Source organism: Mesoplodon mirus (genome assembly GCF_964341445.2).
Source record: "Mesoplodon mirus genome assembly, chromosome: 6".
Lineage (NCBI taxonomy): Eukaryota > Metazoa > Chordata > Mammalia > Artiodactyla > Ziphiidae > Mesoplodon > Mesoplodon mirus.
Genome location: NC_138982.1, coordinates 74182094 through 74198548, shown reverse-complemented (window position 1 = coordinate 74198548; position 16455 = coordinate 74182094). Strand labels below are relative to the sequence as shown.

The 16455-nt window shown below is 40.3% G+C and overlaps 1 protein-coding gene across 2 annotated transcripts in view; it reads left to right on the top strand.

Annotated features, from left to right (window-relative positions):
- Window positions 1-439: 439 nt before the first annotated feature.
- The window catches only part of PIK3R4 (phosphoinositide-3-kinase regulatory subunit 4), an 81638-nt gene continuing 65622 nt past the window's right edge, over window positions 440-16455 (top strand). Inside the window, exons 1-5 of one of the 2 annotated variants that reach the window (XM_082624751.1) lie at window positions 440-666; window positions 928-1054; window positions 1995-2765; window positions 10977-11110; window positions 12248-12830. In XM_082624751.1, the coding sequence (XP_082480877.1) occupies window positions 2033-2765; window positions 10977-11110; window positions 12248-12830 (1450 nt within the window). In that variant the 5' untranslated portion in view covers window positions 440-666; window positions 928-1054; window positions 1995-2032. Of the gene's footprint in view, window positions 667-700; window positions 1055-1994; window positions 2766-10976; window positions 11111-12247; window positions 12831-16455 lie in introns of those variants that run through there. The other variant, XM_082624752.1, reaches the window with a different exon arrangement.

Genomic DNA, 16455 nt, shown 5'->3' with positions numbered 1-16455 from the left:
AATGTCCAGAATAGGCAAGAAACAGAAAGTAGATTAGTGGTTGCCTAGGGCTGGGATGGGGAGAAACAATTGGCAGAATGGGGAGTGACTGCTAATAGTTACAGGGTTTCATTTTGGGGGTCAGGAAGATATTCTAAAGTTAGATTATAGGTATGATTGCACAATGCTGTAAAAAAATATATAAATCCATTGATTTGTGTATTTCAAACAGGTGAACTTTATAGTATGTAAATTATATCTCTATAAATCTCTTAAAAAATTCAACTTGGGATATATTAACTTTCCTAAGCCTGTGAATCCTCTTAAAGGACTCTGCTCTGGTGTACTTGGGTGAAGGGCATCTGAACAGGTCCTCGGGGATGTCAGAAAGCCTCAGAGTTTAGGGATTGGGTAGAAGACCTGGATGGGGAACAGACTGCTGTCAGGGAATCTCGTTTTCTTCGCCCAGGCTCAGGGAGCTCGGCCACTCCCCTCTCTTGTTTCCTAGCAACCAGCCCCGGACTCGCGCTCCTCCTCGGACCGTCACTTCCGCTCCGAGACAGGAAGTGGGGTCAGAGCCGGGAGCTTTCCTGGGAGTTCAGCGTTCGCAGTGTCTGCAGCCGCTGGAGAAGCGGGGTTTCCCTGCACCTCGCTGCCTACCTGTTTCCCGGGTTCCACCTCCCGCGGGTGAGGAGGTCCTCAAGGAGTTAGAGGGTCTAGAGGGTTCAGGCCCGCGCTAGAGGAAGGCGAGGCCCGGGAACGCGTTGCAGGCGGGGCGGAGGAGGGGGCTGGCGGGGCGACTCCCTGGGGTCTGGGATCACCTCAGCGTGGCTCGGTGTCTGCTGCGGCCCCGAGAGTTTCCCGCGTCTCCCCCGCGGACCGCCGGGGTCCTGGAGACTGGGACTCCTCTGCGTCCTCCTGCAGTATCCCCTTCTCCCCTCTTTAAAGGAGGACCCCTCGTAGAGAAGACTCGCCGGACTGCAGACTCCCTTCCCCGCCCAGACCCTGAAGTGACCTGCCATGACCTCCGTGTGAGCGAGCGATCGGCTTGTGACACTTCCCAGAGTCCCCCAGGGTAAATATTTGCACGTGTGCACGGTCGTGTGTACATGTGTGTTTTCATTTCCTGCAAAATCTGAGCTAGGAGAATCCTGGGCTGTGTTTGGCAAGTCGGTACTTTGGTTTACTTTTCTTTAGCATCTCTACCAGGGGTTCTTCCTTGTCGTTATGGGAAACCAAACGACTCTGTGTCTTCTGTTAGTTGAGTGAGAAGGCACACTGGAATTAGGCTGGGCGGGCTCAGGATATGCTGATTGGATTTTTTTTAGCCCGACCTATTTGTATCAAGCGATTCTTAGTTAGATTTAAGTTTTTTATGTGTTTGGGTTTTCTATTCAAGACTAAAGATTCTTCTTGGACAAAGACTGTGTCATATAGTACTTTTTTTTTTTTTTGGTATGCCGGCCTCTCGCTGTTGTGGCCTCTCCCGTTGCAGAGCAGAGGCTCCGGATGCACTGGCTCAGCGGCCATGGCTCACGGGCCCAGCCGCTCTGCAGCATGTGGGATCTTCCCGGACCGGGGCATGAACGCGTGTCCCCTGCATCGGCAGGCGGACTCTCAACCACTGCGCCACTAGGGAAGCCCATATAGTACTTTTGTAACTCTTATAGCCCCAGCATAATACTGAACACATTAGTAAAGGCTCATTTAGTTTTAAATTTAAATATCATAAAATACACATTCTAACATTTTCAACTTAATAGAGATGGGGCCTATTTACATATAAGTCAGCTCCTGGAAAGGACAATATAAAATAACAAGATCTTTTAAGATAAATATGTCTGAAATTTAGAAGCTGCCCAGAAGGCTAAGTACAGTGCTCTCGATGGAAGAGAAATATGGTATATCTATCTTATAGGAAGAGGCCACACAAATAATGGTATTTCATTGCTTGTTTCTTTTTCCTTTTCTCCTTCCTTCCTTTTTTCTTTTTTTTTTTTTTTTTTTTTAAATAGGTGTTGTATCCTAACTTACTGAGGTGCTTGCTGCCATTATGGGAAACCAGCTCGCCGGCATTGCTCCCTCCCAGATCCTTTCTGTGGAGAGTTATTTCTCAGACATCCATGACTTTGAATATGATAAGAGTCTGGGGAGTACTCGATTCTTTAAAGTTGCTCGAGCGAAACACCGAGAAGGCCTGGTGGTTGTGAAGGTCTTTGCAATTCAGGATCCCACGTTGCCTCTAACCAGCTATAAACAAGAGCTTGAGGAACTGAAAATCAGGCTTCATTCTGCACAGAACTGCCTGCCTTTCCAGAAAGCAGCAGAAAAAGCATCTGAGAAGGCAGCCATGCTCTTCAGGCAGTATGTGCGAGACAACCTCTATGATCGCATCAGCACCCGTCCGTTCTTAAATAACATTGAGAAGCGCTGGATCGCTTTCCAGATCCTCACAGCTGTGGACCAAGCACACAAATCTGGAGTCCGCCATGGGGACATCAAGACTGAGAATGTGATGGTCACCAGTTGGAATTGGGTCCTTCTCACTGATTTTGCCAGTTTTAAACCCACTTATCTTCCAGAGGACAACCCAGCAGATTTCAACTATTTTTTTGACACTTCACGGAGGAGAACTTGTTATATTGCTCCTGAACGTTTTGTTGATGGTGGATTGTTTGCCACTGAGTTAGAATATATGAGAGATCCTTCAACTCCACTTGTAGACTTAAATAGCAATCAGAGAACAAGAGGAGAGTTGAAGCGAGCAATGGATATCTTTTCAGCAGGTATGTGAGTTGGTCAACTTTGCTAGGGTGGGAGTGTGCATTTATTTTAACTCTTGAACATAGAAAATTAATTTTTTTTGGTAAATCCTCCTGCACTTTTCAGATAGATGCAGTATTCTTTCACTGGATGTGTTTCAGTACTTAGAAAATCCAAAGAGTGGTCTACTCATTCAGATGTTTAAGGAATATTTGAATTCTTTCTTCTGTATATGTCAGGCACTGTCTTAAGTGCTAGAGACATAGATGGGTAATTACGTTTCTCTTTTCAGGGTGCTTACACTTTAATGGGGAGATAGATATGATATTGAAAAAAGACATTTCAGTGCACTGTGGTTTGCTGTGGTGGTGATAAGCTTAGGCTGCTGTTACAGGAATGTATGGATACTTAAATGAATCTCTGTGGTGGTGATGGGTTGAGTGGCAGGATCAGGAAAGGCATCTCTATTGGAAGGAAGGTATTTAAACTGAGACCTGAAAGGTGATTGGGAGCTAGCTATGGGAAGGGTAGTTTGTTTCAGGCAGAGGGTGTTGTTTATATGAAGACTTGAAGACCAGAGCATGATGCATTGATTTATTAGGGGACTTTAAGTGCTTTAGTACATCTGGAACGTAGGGTGTGAGGTAAGCAAGGCCCAGATCAGAAGGGGTCTGGTATGCCCATGCTAGTCTACAGGGACATTATCAGATACATGTTTTAGACAAAACACTGACTGTAGCAGGAGATAGGAAAACCAGTTAGTAGTCAGCTGCCACAATTCAGGTAAGACATGGTCCTGACTGGCTTCAGGTTGTGACAGTTGGAGAAGGAGTGGAGAAAAGTAATGCTTCAGAGATAATTAGTGGGTAGAATTGTTAGGATTTGGTGATTGATTGGAGGATCAAGAACACTCCTGTTCCCCCAGCTTGGGAAACCAGGGGGATGGTGATACCAGTCACTGAGCTAGGAGACACAGGAGGAGGAACAGATAGTGGGTGGGAAGATGCTGAGGTCTGTATTAGATGTTGAGTTGAAGGTGTCAGGGGATATGCAGGAGAAGATATGTGACAGGCAGTTGTTACAAAGGTTTGGTACATAGAGATGTGGGGTGGAGATGGAGATTTGGTAGTTATCAGGAAATAGGTAGTAGTTACTGTAGCCAAGGGAATGCATTTCTAGTCAGGGAGTTTGTGGAGAAGTGATTCTTTTTTTTTTTTTTTTTTTTTTTTGTGGTACGCGGGCCTCTCACTGCTGTGGCCTCTCCCGTTGCGGAGCACAGGCTCTGGACGCACAGGCTCAGCGACCATGGCTCATGGGCCCAGCCACTCCGCGGCATGTGGGGTTTTCCCAGACCGGGGCACGAACCCGTGTCCCCTGCATCGGCAGGCGGACTCTCAACCACTGAGCCACCAGGGAAGCCCTGATTCTTTTTTTAAAAAATTTTTAAAATTTTAACCATTTGAAGTATTCTTTTATTATTATACCATTTCTGAAATGAGGATGAGTCATACAATCGCTGTGCTCATTTAAGAAGGTAGGGTTTATTTTTTCTCCTGAAAAAAAAACTGTTAACAAATTGATGATGCATCTCACAATCAGTGGTATCTTTTTTTTTTTTAACATCTTTATTGGAGTATAATTGCTTCACAATGATGTGTTAGTTTCTGCTTTATTACAAAGTGAATCAGTTATACATATACATACGTTCCCATATCTCTTCCCTCTTGCGTCTCCCTCCCTCCCACCCTTCCTATCCCACCCCTCTAGGTGGTCACAAAGCACTGAGCTGATCTCCCTGTGCTATGCGGCTGCTTCCCACTAGCTATCTGTTTGACGTTTGGTAGTGGATATATGTCCAGAGGTGATTCTTAAGTGTTTTTGGCTCCCCTTAAAGACTTTGATGAAACCAGTGACCTCCTTCTTTGGAAAAAAGTACCATACATTCATATACTTTACATACACAGACCACATGAAGCTTGGTCATGGATTGTAGGCTATCTATGAACTTCTGGAGGAGAAGTGGGCTGAGGATGGTATCCTGAGGAACACCATATGAACTCTAGCATCACTGCCATTTTTTGTAAATTTTGCAAAGGTTGGCTTTAATTTTTTTCCCACCTGTAGGTTTCCTACAAAGAAAACATAAATTGAGTTGTATTTTAGATTATTTAGGAAAAGTGACATAATTAATGAAGAAATGTATTTCATCTAGGGGAACAAATGAGCTTTGTTACACAGAATTGTACCTCTCTCTGTTGGTCTGTTCAGCTCACTAGTCTGTGTCCCAAGGTAATACTGAGGGAGGGTATTTTTGATGAGGTGGGGTAGCTTCCACATTGTGAATATAACAAGATTAGAAATGTAATCCATCAAAGTCCCAACCTGATCAGTGAATTTATCTAAATTTTTCTTGAACTATTTTTACCTTTTAAACTTACTGTTATGTAAATAGAACTCCTCCAGCTTAGAAATGTGATCACTTTCTAGCTTCAGTGGATCACTTATAGCGTTTTTAAAAATAAAATTGAGGTATAATTGACATATAACATTAGTTTCAGGTGTACAACATAATGATTTGATATTTGTATGTGTTGGGAAATGATCACCACAAGTGTAGTTAACATCTGTCACCATATGTAGTTACAATTTTTTTTTTTCTTGTGGGTGAGAACTTTTGAAATCTACCCTCTTAGCAACTGTAGTCACCTTGCTCTGCATTCCATCTCCATGACTTATTTATTTTATAGCTGGAAGTTTGTTATAGTTTTAAAATTTCAGGGATTGATGAAGAGTTTATATTTATCCTTTCTGTGTGCATTATAGTCATTATAGTTTTGTGAAGTTCAACAGAATTCTTACTCAGCATTTGTTTTTCCAGACTAAAGAGCTCTACATTGTTTTGCCTGAAGATTTCATTTCTTTCATTTCTTTGAAAGAGGTGGGTGGGATCTGTTCACCTCCCACTGCTCCTAAGATTTGATTTAGGCTCTTTGGGTTTGAATGTTACTTTTCCCCATCCTAAGGCCTATCCATGGTTCCTGGCTGCTAGTTTGGGAGAAGTGTATATATTCTCTGTCTCTGGTCATATATATGGGCAGAGCCTTGTTTGCTGGCGATCTTTCATTCATTCACTTGACAAGTATTTGAGTGCCTATTATGTGTAAGGCACTGTTGTGTAGGTGTTGGGAACGCAGCTGTGAACGATATTGATAGAGTTTCTGCACTCATGGAGCATGCATTCTAAGTGTGGGCAGGGAGAGAGAATAAAAAAGTAAGTAAGTAAGAAAGTTAATTTTGATTAGTGGTAAGTGCTGTGATGAAGTGCTGTGATTTCTAAGTGGATGACAAGGTCTGGTAGATAAAATGAAGGCCTCCCCTGAAGGTGACATTGATCTGAGATCTGAATGATAAAAGAAGGACTCAGTGATGATAAAGGCAACTTGAACAAATTGTTCTATAGAGAAATACCACCCCGTAACACCTCTTCCAGAATACCATTTTAAAAGTTGCAAGAAAGGGGACTTCCCTGGTGGGCCAATGGTTAAGACTCTGAGCTTCCACTGCAGGGAGCATGGGTTCTCTCCCTGGTCAGGGAAATAAGATCCCACGTGGTGCGTGATGCATCCAAAAAAAAAAAAAAAAAAAAAAAGTTGCAAGAAAAAAATAGCCTGTATTTACCTCTGTATTACTTTACTAGGGATAACATGACAAAATACTCCAGACTGGGTAGCTTAAACAAAAATTTATTTTCCCTCAGTTCTGGAAAGTTCCCTTAGAGCCTGTAAGTCCAAGATCAAGGTGCCAGCAGGGTTGATTTCTCTTGAGCCCTCGCTCCTTGAGTTCCAGGTGGCCACTTTTCCCCTGGTGTTCCTTCCTCTTTTAAGGACACCAGTCATAATGGATTAGGGCCCCATCTTTATGACCTCATTTAACCTTAATTACCTCTTTAAAGGCTCTGTCTCCAAATAGTCACATTCTAAGGTGTTAGGGCTTCAACATAGGAATTTAGGGGGGTGGTGAGGGATGTAGTTCAGTCTGTAAACAATCTCCATTTAGTTGTAAATAAATGTTCTTTATTTTTACGGTATTTGGAAATAATTTCAAACTTAAAAACTTGCAAAAATAAAAATAGTACATAGATCCTACGTAAATCCTTTACCCAGATTCACCTGTTGTTAACGTCTTGTTCCAATTGCTTTATCACTTATACCTTTTCTCTGCACTCCGTACCCCACACTCCCCACCATTCCTCCCCACTCCCCACCCCTCCACGGCCCTTTGCCCCAAGTACTTTAGTATTTCCTAAGACCCCAGTAGTCTCTTACATAAAGCTTATGTAACTGTATGTTGCAGTTACCAACTGCAGTGAATTTAACATTGATACAATTATTTACACTTTTTATTCTATTTTTGTATTTGACCCAGTAACGTCCTTTATAGCATTTTGCCTCCTCCAGGACACGACTCAGTCTAGGGTCAGGTATTGCATTTAGTTGTCATGTCTCTTTAGCTTCCTTTAATCTGGAACATTTTCACAGTCTTTCTTTGTCATTATGACATTGACATTTTTTGAAGAATACCTCTCCCCTTAAATTTTTAGAAATTATTTTTACACTCTTTATTTAAAGTAGTAGACTCATAGTAAGTTGCAAAAATAATGAAGAACCCTTCACACAGCTACCCCCAGTGACATCTTATATGACTGTAGTACCGTATCAGAATCAGGAGTTGACATTGGTGCATTACTGTTAACTAGACTTACACCTTATTTAGTTTTCACCAGCTTTTACCTGCACTGTGTGTACGCGCTCGACCTCACCTCTTTCTTTTTCAATAGAATGGTCCTCATTTTGTACGTATCCTCTGTTTCCTTGTGATTAGATTCAGGTTATTCATTCTCAGTAGGAATACTGTGTAGGTGGTGATGTCTTCACAGTATCGTATCTGGAGGCAAATGGTGTCTGTTGGTGATGTTAATTTTGATCACGTGGTCAAGTTCATGCCCAATTTCTCCCCTCTGTAGTTACTTTTTGTTTTTTTTTTAATCCCTTGCAACTAATAAGCAACCTGTGGGAAGAAACTTTAAGACCATGCAAATAACCTGCCAGTCATCACAGTTTCCTCTTTGATTTGGTGTCTGTTGATCATTCTTGCCTGATGCGATCTTTACTATGATGGTTGCAAAATGATGATCTTCCAACTCCAGCACTACCTCCACATTTACCAGTAGGCCCTCAGCATTCTTGTGTGCTCAGGTGTCCTGTCTTTCCCCTCATTTATTTATTATTATTGGTATGGACTCTTTAATTCCTGCACGCAGTTTGCTAATATTTCTTGGAGGATTTTTATCTATATTCAGGGATTTATATTTATCTATATTCAGGGATTGGTCTGTAGTTTGCTTTACTTGTGATGTCTTTGTCTGGTTTGCTACTAGGGTAATACTGGCCTCATAGAATGACTTGGGAGGTGTTCCTCCTCTTCTGTTTTTGGAATTTGGCAAGGATGGGTGTTAATTATTTTAATGTTTGACAGAATTCACCTGTTAAGCCATGTTGGCTTAGGTTTTTCTTTGTGAGAAGTTTTTCATTACTAATTCAGCCTCTTTAAAAGGTCTATTCAGATTTTCTTTCTTTTTAAGTCACCTTTGGTAATCTTTATCTTTCTAGGAATCTTTCCATTTCATTTAGTTTATCTGTTTTTTGGCATACATTTGTTTAAAGTATTCCCTTATTAATTCTTTTCATTTCTGTGAGGTTGGTAGTAATGTCCCCTTTTTCATACCTGATTTTCATAGTTTGAGTCATCTCTCTTCTTAGAAAAGCTTGTCAATTCTGTTGAGCTTTTCAAAGCACCAACTTTGGGCTTCCCTGGTGGTGCAGTGTTTGAGAGTCCGCCTGCCGATACAGGGGACACGGGTTCGTGCCCCAGTCCGGGAAGATACCATATGCCGCGGAGCGGCTGGGCCCGTGAGCCATGGCCGCTGAGCCTGCGCGTCTGGAGCCTGTGCTCTGCAACGGGAGAGGCCACAACAGTGAGAGGCCCACGTACCGCAAAAAAAAAAAAAAAAAAAAAAAAAGCACCAATTTTTGGTTTTGTTGATGTTCTCTATTGTACTTTATTCTCTATTTCATAAAATTTCACCCTAATATCTATTGTTCCTTTCTTTCTTTTTGCTTTGGTTTTAGTTTGCTTCTTAAGGTTAAGATTATTGTTGTTTTTTTAAAAAAATAAATTTATTTATTTTATTTATTTATTTTTGGCTGCGTTGGGTCCTCATTGCTTCGCACAGTCTTTCTCTAATTGCGGCGAGCGGGGGCTACTCTTTGTTGTGGTGCGTGGGCTTCTCATTGTGGTGGCTTCTCTTGTGGAGCACGGGCTCTAGGCGTGCGGGCTTCAGTAGTTGCAGCACACGGGTTCTAGTTGTGGCTTGCGGGCTCTAGAGCACAGACTCAGTAATTGTGGCGCACAGGCTTAGTTGCTCCGTGGCATGTGGGATCTTCCCAGGCCAGGGTTCGAACCTGTGTCTCCTGCATTGGCAGGCAGATTCTCAACCACTGCACCACCAGGGAAGCCTTTGGTTATTGTTTTGAGCTCTTATAAAATAGGTGTTTATAGTTATACATTTTCTCTAAATGCTGCTTTAGTTGCATCCCATACATTTTTGTATGTTGCTTTTGGTTCCATTCATCTCAAAGTATTTTCTAATTTTCCTTTGATCGTTGGTTATTTATGAGTGTGTTGTTTAATTTCTACATATTTGTTAATTTTTCAGATTTTCTTCTGTTACTGATTTTTTCATTCCATTGTGGTTTGAAGGATGTAATTTGTATGATTTCCTTTTAAATTCCTTTTAAATTCATTGAAGCTTGTTTTATGGTCTAGCATATAGTTTCATCTGGAGAGTGTTCCACATGTACTTGAGAAGAGTTTTGTATTCTCTTGTTAGATGGCGTGTTCCTTTGATGTCTGTTAGATCTGGTTTATAGTATTGTTCAGTTCTTCTATTTCCTTCTTGCTTAAGGTGTTCTTAATAGCTATTTTAGTTTTTTATTCTAAAACTTGACACTGTATGGATAGAAATTAAGAAATTTATTGAGTGTTTATTATGTATCAGGAGCTGTCTTAGTTGGTGGAGATTTTTCAGTGAACAAAATAGACAAAAATCCCTTATGGAGTCTGCATTCTAGTGGGTATATGGACAATAAAGAAATAAATACATAAAATATATAATGTGGCATTTGGTGATGTGGGGGAAAACAGCAGGGAAAGGGGAAGGGGAATGTGTTAGATAACGAGTGTGGGGTAGTTGTAGTGCGGGGGCTTGGAATTTTAAACTGGGCAGTCAAGAAATGCCTTACTGCTAAGATGACATTTGATTCAAGGTCTAAAGGAAGTTTAGGTGTAAGCCATGAAGGTGCTTGGGGGTATAGTATTCCAGGCAGAGGGACCAACACATGCAAAGGCTGTGACTAAGTTTGTTTAAGGATCTCCTTAAGATTTTTTAAATGCATGTCATATACAGATTCAGTGAAACTGCTTTGTCTTTTTGGGAATGTAGTTGCTTTATTTATTCTGTGTTTGAAGATTATGTAAGTGCAAAATGAAAGGTATCTCTCTTTCCCTCTCTAATCTTACAGCCACACTTCTTAGCACTTCTCATTTTATAAGTGTGTCTGTTCCCTGGTTTACTTTATTTCTTTCTTCCTAGAATGAACGCTTCATGAGGGCAGAGTTTTTATCTGTTTTATGCACTGAGTCTAGTGTGTGGTAAACACCTGATAACTTTTTGTTTAATGATGAATAAATGAGTTGTCAGATGTTACTTCTCAGTAGTTTCTTATAAACGTAATATCTATAAATTCATATTTTAAAAGAACACTTTCTTATGGCTTTTAATCTATCTTTGTATCTCTGAATGTATGTGTATATATAACATGTGTAATATATTTGTTTTCAGTTACAGAACCAGGTAGTAATTTTATTTGATTTAATTTTTTTTAAGAAGGAGAAAAATTAAATAGGCCTTTTTTGACTTCATACTTTTAGAAACTGATGATTAGGCAATAGACATTTTTCCTGTCTTGCTGGATTGTAGTTGTATGTTGCATTAAACATTTTAATTTGGTTTACTTTGAGTTTTGCATCTTGAGTTTTATGAATTCTCTGAATTCTTGATCTGTATTAATATCTTGCATTTCATTTTTAATGGAATTATATCTGCTATTTTCCAGGTTGCGTGATAGCTGAGCTTTTTACAGAAGGTGTGCCACTATTTGATCTCTCTCAACTTTTGGCTTACAGAAATGGACAGTTTTTCCCTGAACAGGTGCTGAATAAAATTGAAGATTGCAGTATCAGAGAATTGGTAACTATGCTACAAATATTTCTCACTTTTGCATTAGTCAGTTCTCTGGAATGTTCTGAATTTGGGACAAGCAGTAAAACCCCATAGACTCATACACCAGCCTATTGTTTTTACTTTGTTAGGCAGAAGTGTACAATTTTTTCCCCCTTCTTAGGCACAGAGCTCATTTGACTATATATTACACACACACACACACAAACACATGCACACACGCACGCATCTTTCCATTATAATCTTTAGCTCTGCTTTGGACAGATTTGGAAAGAAGTAAGGAGGTGTTTGGGGGTTAGAGATTGTCCAGGATAGAGCTTGCTAGTAAGAAATGAAGAGGATAAATATCTAAAATGAGGAGACAGGAAACAGCAACTTGAACGTAATACAGCAGTATAGGGGCATTTCATATAAAAGCAACTAGCTTTGTGTACCTCCCTTGACCCTGAGGGCAGGTCTGGAAGGGGAACTGTAGAATCACACATTAGTATAGCAGAACAGATGTGAGGAATTCTTTGGGAGGTCATGTAAGCCATATATCCACAGTACTGTTGGAGGGGATCTTTTCTAAGTCAATCAATACAGTAAGTGATGCATATGATGATGACTCTGAGCCACGGAAAGGTTATGTATATTTAAAATATTCTTTAGTAAGGTAGGGAAACATGCATTTTGATTTCTCTTACAAATGGCAAATATTAAGAAATAAGATGCTCCAGAGGAAGCCAATGTAGCTCACGTTCAGTGAACAGTACACTGGATTAGGAGTTGGCATACCTGGCTGTTCTAGGTGTGGCACTCATTATCATGTTGTGTTGGCTAAGTAACTTTATGAATTTGGGCCTACCTTTTCTTAACTGTGAAAGGAGTGAATCTGACTAATTTTTAAGACTAATCCTCTTTATGTGTCTGGCCCATCTGGACTATGTTAATACGTGATTTCTTGTTGCTTCATAGGATGATAGTAGAGTCACATATTACTCAGTAGTCAGGTTCTGAAAGTAGTTTGAAAGATAAAGATTAGAAAGAGTCAGAATTACCTCAAATATCCTTTAAATCATGTGTTAAGTTGCCGTTGTAGCTTTCATCTGATTGAATTTGCTGTTCTCAAATCTATTTTTTACTCCCTTTCTTGCCTTGGTATAGGTGACTCAGATGATTCACCGCGAACCAGATAAACGTTTAGAGGCAGAAGATTACTTAAAGCAGCAGCGTGGCAATGCCTTTCCTGAAATATTTTACACTTTCCTTCAGCCCTACATGGCCCAGTTTGCCAAGGAAACATTTCTTTCTGCAGATGAGCGTATTCTGGTTATAAGGAAGGATTTGGGCAACATTATCCACAATCTCTGTGGACATGATCTGCCAGAGAAAGCAGAAGGAGAGCCTAAGGAAAATGGGCTGGTTATCTTGGTGTCAGTTATAACGTCCTGCCTACAGACCCTTAAATATTGTGATTCCAAGCTTGCTGCTCTGGAACTTATTCTCCATTTGGCCCCAAGACTAAGTGTAGAAATTCTTTTGGATCGTATTACTCCATATCTTTTGCATTTCAGCAGTGACTCTGTTCCTAGAGTGAGGGCTGAAGCCTTGAGGACGTTGACCAAAGTTCTTGCTCTTGTCAAAGAGGTTCCTCGCAATGATGTTAACATCTACCCGGAATATATTCTGCCAGGCATAGCCCACTTAGCCCAGGATGATGCTACTATTGTTAGACTAGCCTATGCTGGTAAGAGCTTATTGTCCAAGTAATAACCACTCATATTTTTGAAGTTAGTGACTATAATACCTCTTGTTTCTCTGATATCTTTGGGAATTCCAAGAGTGAACTTTGGTCCTTGAACTATTTGTGTACATTTTAATAATATTTATAGCCAATCTGTTCCTGGAACTCAAGCTTTGTGTGTATCCTTATTTTTGAGGTTATCGGAATTATTAAGTGAAAAATATATAATACCAGAATCTTATGATTTTACTGGGAGTATTATTATTATTATTTTTCAGTCCAAAGCTTGGGAAGCAGAGCGGCAGTTGTTTTGTTTTTTAAATTTTATTTATTTATTTATGACTGTGTTGGGTCTTCGTTTCTGTGCAAGGGCTTTCTCCAGTTGCGGCAAGTGGGGGCCACTCTTCATCACGGTGTGCGGGCCTCTCACTATCGCGGCCTCTCTTCTTGCGGAGCACAGGCTCCAGATGCGCAGGCTCAGTAGTTGTGGCTCATAGGGCCTAGTTGCTCTGCGGCATGTGGGATCTTCCCACACCAGGGCTCGAACCCGTGTCCCCTGCAGTGGCAGGCAGATTCTCAACCACTGCACCACCAGGGAAGCCCTGGGAGTATTATATTTAATTTGGAGTAAAACTAATGTTCACAAGTATGTGCTTCTGATCTAGTGTCTTTAGGCCTTTATAAAGTTTCTCTGAACAAATACGTTTGTTTGAATATCAGTATTAGGATATAACAGTCTATTGCTGTTGAAAAAGATTAATTTTGCTGCGTAATTTGGTGTTGAAAGGACCTAGCCTGTTTGTTAAGTTACTGAATTTTAAGATCCTTTCAGTTACTATGATGCTTAAGACGTGTGGCTTCTTTGTGATGAGGTGAGTGTGTTATATAACAAACTTACCTGCTTTATTTGTAATTCTTATGAAATAAGTGATACGGATTCATATTTTTAGCTCCCCAAATTAATTTCGAATGCTTATTTCTGCATGGAAAATGTCATTGAAACATTTCCATAATTTCATCATTTAGTTTTAAAATGTAATCTGATGGAAACAGGAATTCTGAAATCTTTGTAAGTAGTACATAACATGTGTGGTGATGATATTGTCTCTTTTTTTGAAAGATACTTGCTTATTCATTATTTTATGATTTACTTGTCATTATTTTAACGAAATGTGAAAAATCGTCTTTGGACTCTGTCTTTATGGCTAGGCACATCCACAAAGTGATTGGTGGTTGTTGGCTTTGTAAAAAATACGTATTTTTAAAAATATTTATCCACCTGCCTATTTATTTATGGTTTCTGGTTTCCATAGCTTTATAGGTGTAAATTTTAGTCTTAGAAAATTCAGGATTTCTTTAAGACATATCCAAGTTTATCATTTGGAACAAAGCATGTTTACAATTCACTTGATAAATAGAAATACAGTTGACCCTTGAACAACGTGGAGGTTAGGGACGCTGACCCCGCCACACAGTTGAAAATCCCCATATAATTTATAGTTAGTCCTCTATCCATGGTTCCACATTTGTGGATTCAACCAACCATGGATTGTGTTATACTGTAGTATGTACTCTTGAAAAAAAATTCGAGTGTTGTTCAAGGATCAACTGTAATTGAACTGGATAAAATTAAATGAAAGAAAAGCTTATGATTTTTAAAAAACAAGCTGTATTTTTTAGACTATTATGACCTACTTTTGGCCCAGTGTATCTTGGTCTTTTCTCAATTGTGGTACTTAGGTAAGGTTCTGATGTGTAGGTACCATATTAACATACTTATATTCAATTTCTAGCAGTTACAGCATAAAACAATAGCTACTGTTTGTTGAAAAATCTGCTTTGTATATACTGCTCAGGGTTGAAAGGGTTAGTTGCAAAAGATATAGAGATTCTAAAATAGGTTCTAGATTCTAAGATTTTAAGATCTGTGTATCTCTTGAAACTGACACTTGGAACAACCTTGAGCAGTAGATGTTTTAGTGCCTTCATTTCCCAGCTGAGGAATTGGGGATGGGAGAGGCTAAGGGACACGACCAAAGGGTATCTGGACTAGTTCTTTCTCAGTTCTCAGAGCTGCTGGTCTAGACCTTGATTTTGAAGCAACCTGCTTTTATTTTACCCAGGCGTGCTGGGTCTTAGTGGTAAGAGTCCATGGTAACCCAGGGTCAGTGCCAGGACCTTGCAGTGCCCATGTCATCCAGCCATGGTGAACCATGGCTTAGTGCATGATAAAGCTGCCTTTTTAGATAGCATCTAAAGTCTCTTTGAACTTGTATGGTTAAGTGCAATTAAACCACACATGTCAGTAATTATAAAAGTTTAAAAATCAATTAACAAATTTCTTTTATAGCATTGTTTTTAAACTCAGAGATGCTGGTCTAGATTTGTTTCTTGTGTAAAGTGAACTGACAAGTGTGTTGTAGTTTATGAACTTAAATGGGAAGGTAAACATAGATCTGCTCAGACTTGAGAGTTGCCCAGGAAAGTAAGAGATTTTTCCTAATAAAGATATTTTCACTAAAGTGGGGATATTCATCTAGAACCATCAGAGGATGGTGTAGAATCTTCCCATCTTTAGGGTGAGCAGGCATTGCAGGGTATTAATAACTTGCTTATTTAGAGGTAAATTTTTGTTCTACTCAGAACAGTGTTGAACCTGGCAGCAGTGGGTCGTGGGACTCCAGGATGAAGGGAATCACTGTATTCAGTAGACTCAAAAATGTCAGTTATTGGGCTTCCCTGGTGGCGCAGTGGTTGAGAGTCTGCCTGCCGATGCAGGGGACACAGGTTTGTGCCCCGGTCCGGGAAGATCCCATATGCCACGGAGCAGCTGGGCCCGTGAGCCATGGCCACTGAGCCTGCGCGTCCAGAGCCTGTGTTCTGCAACGGGAGAGGTCACAGCAGTGAGAGGCCCGCGTACCACAAAAAAAAAAAAAAAAAAAAAAAAAAAAAAATGTCAGTTATTGTGGGATGCATCTCAATTTCGGAGATGTTAAAAAGTGAAGAAAAAGTGAGTCTTAGAATCGATAAAATAAGGTAGTTTATGTTCAGTGCTACTCACTGCTGAGAAGGAAAAGAGTGCAGTCTTTGCGGGTATATTAGGAAGCATGGAAGTGGGAGGTGAAGAAGGATAGAGGCACAGGAATAAATAACAGTGGAAGGAAGAGGAAAGTATAAGCAAAGAGCAGATATAGCTAACAGCATGTGTGATAGCAGAACTTAGAAGTAGATACTTTCACAGTGGTGAGGAGTATAAATAGTCTTAATAGATGATCAGAGAGAAAGAAGAAGATACAGACCACTGCAGGAGTGTGACAAACAGTCTCGCACCTTGGTTCCCTAAGAACCTCAGAGTATCACTTGTAAAACAGTCCAATAAGGGTTGATGCACTTTGCTAATGGTTCTTTGAGGTGGATGTGACTCAGTTATGTATGAGGAAACTGAGACTCAGATTGGTTAAGCAGCCAGCTAGTAAGTGCCATGGTCAAGGTTTTTTTTTTTTTTTTTAAATTAGTTAATTAATTTTTGGCTGCGTTGGGTCTTTGTTGCTGTGCACGGGCTTTATCTAGTTGCGGCGAGTGGGGACTACTCTTCGTTGCGGTACACAGGCTTCTTATTGTGGTGGCT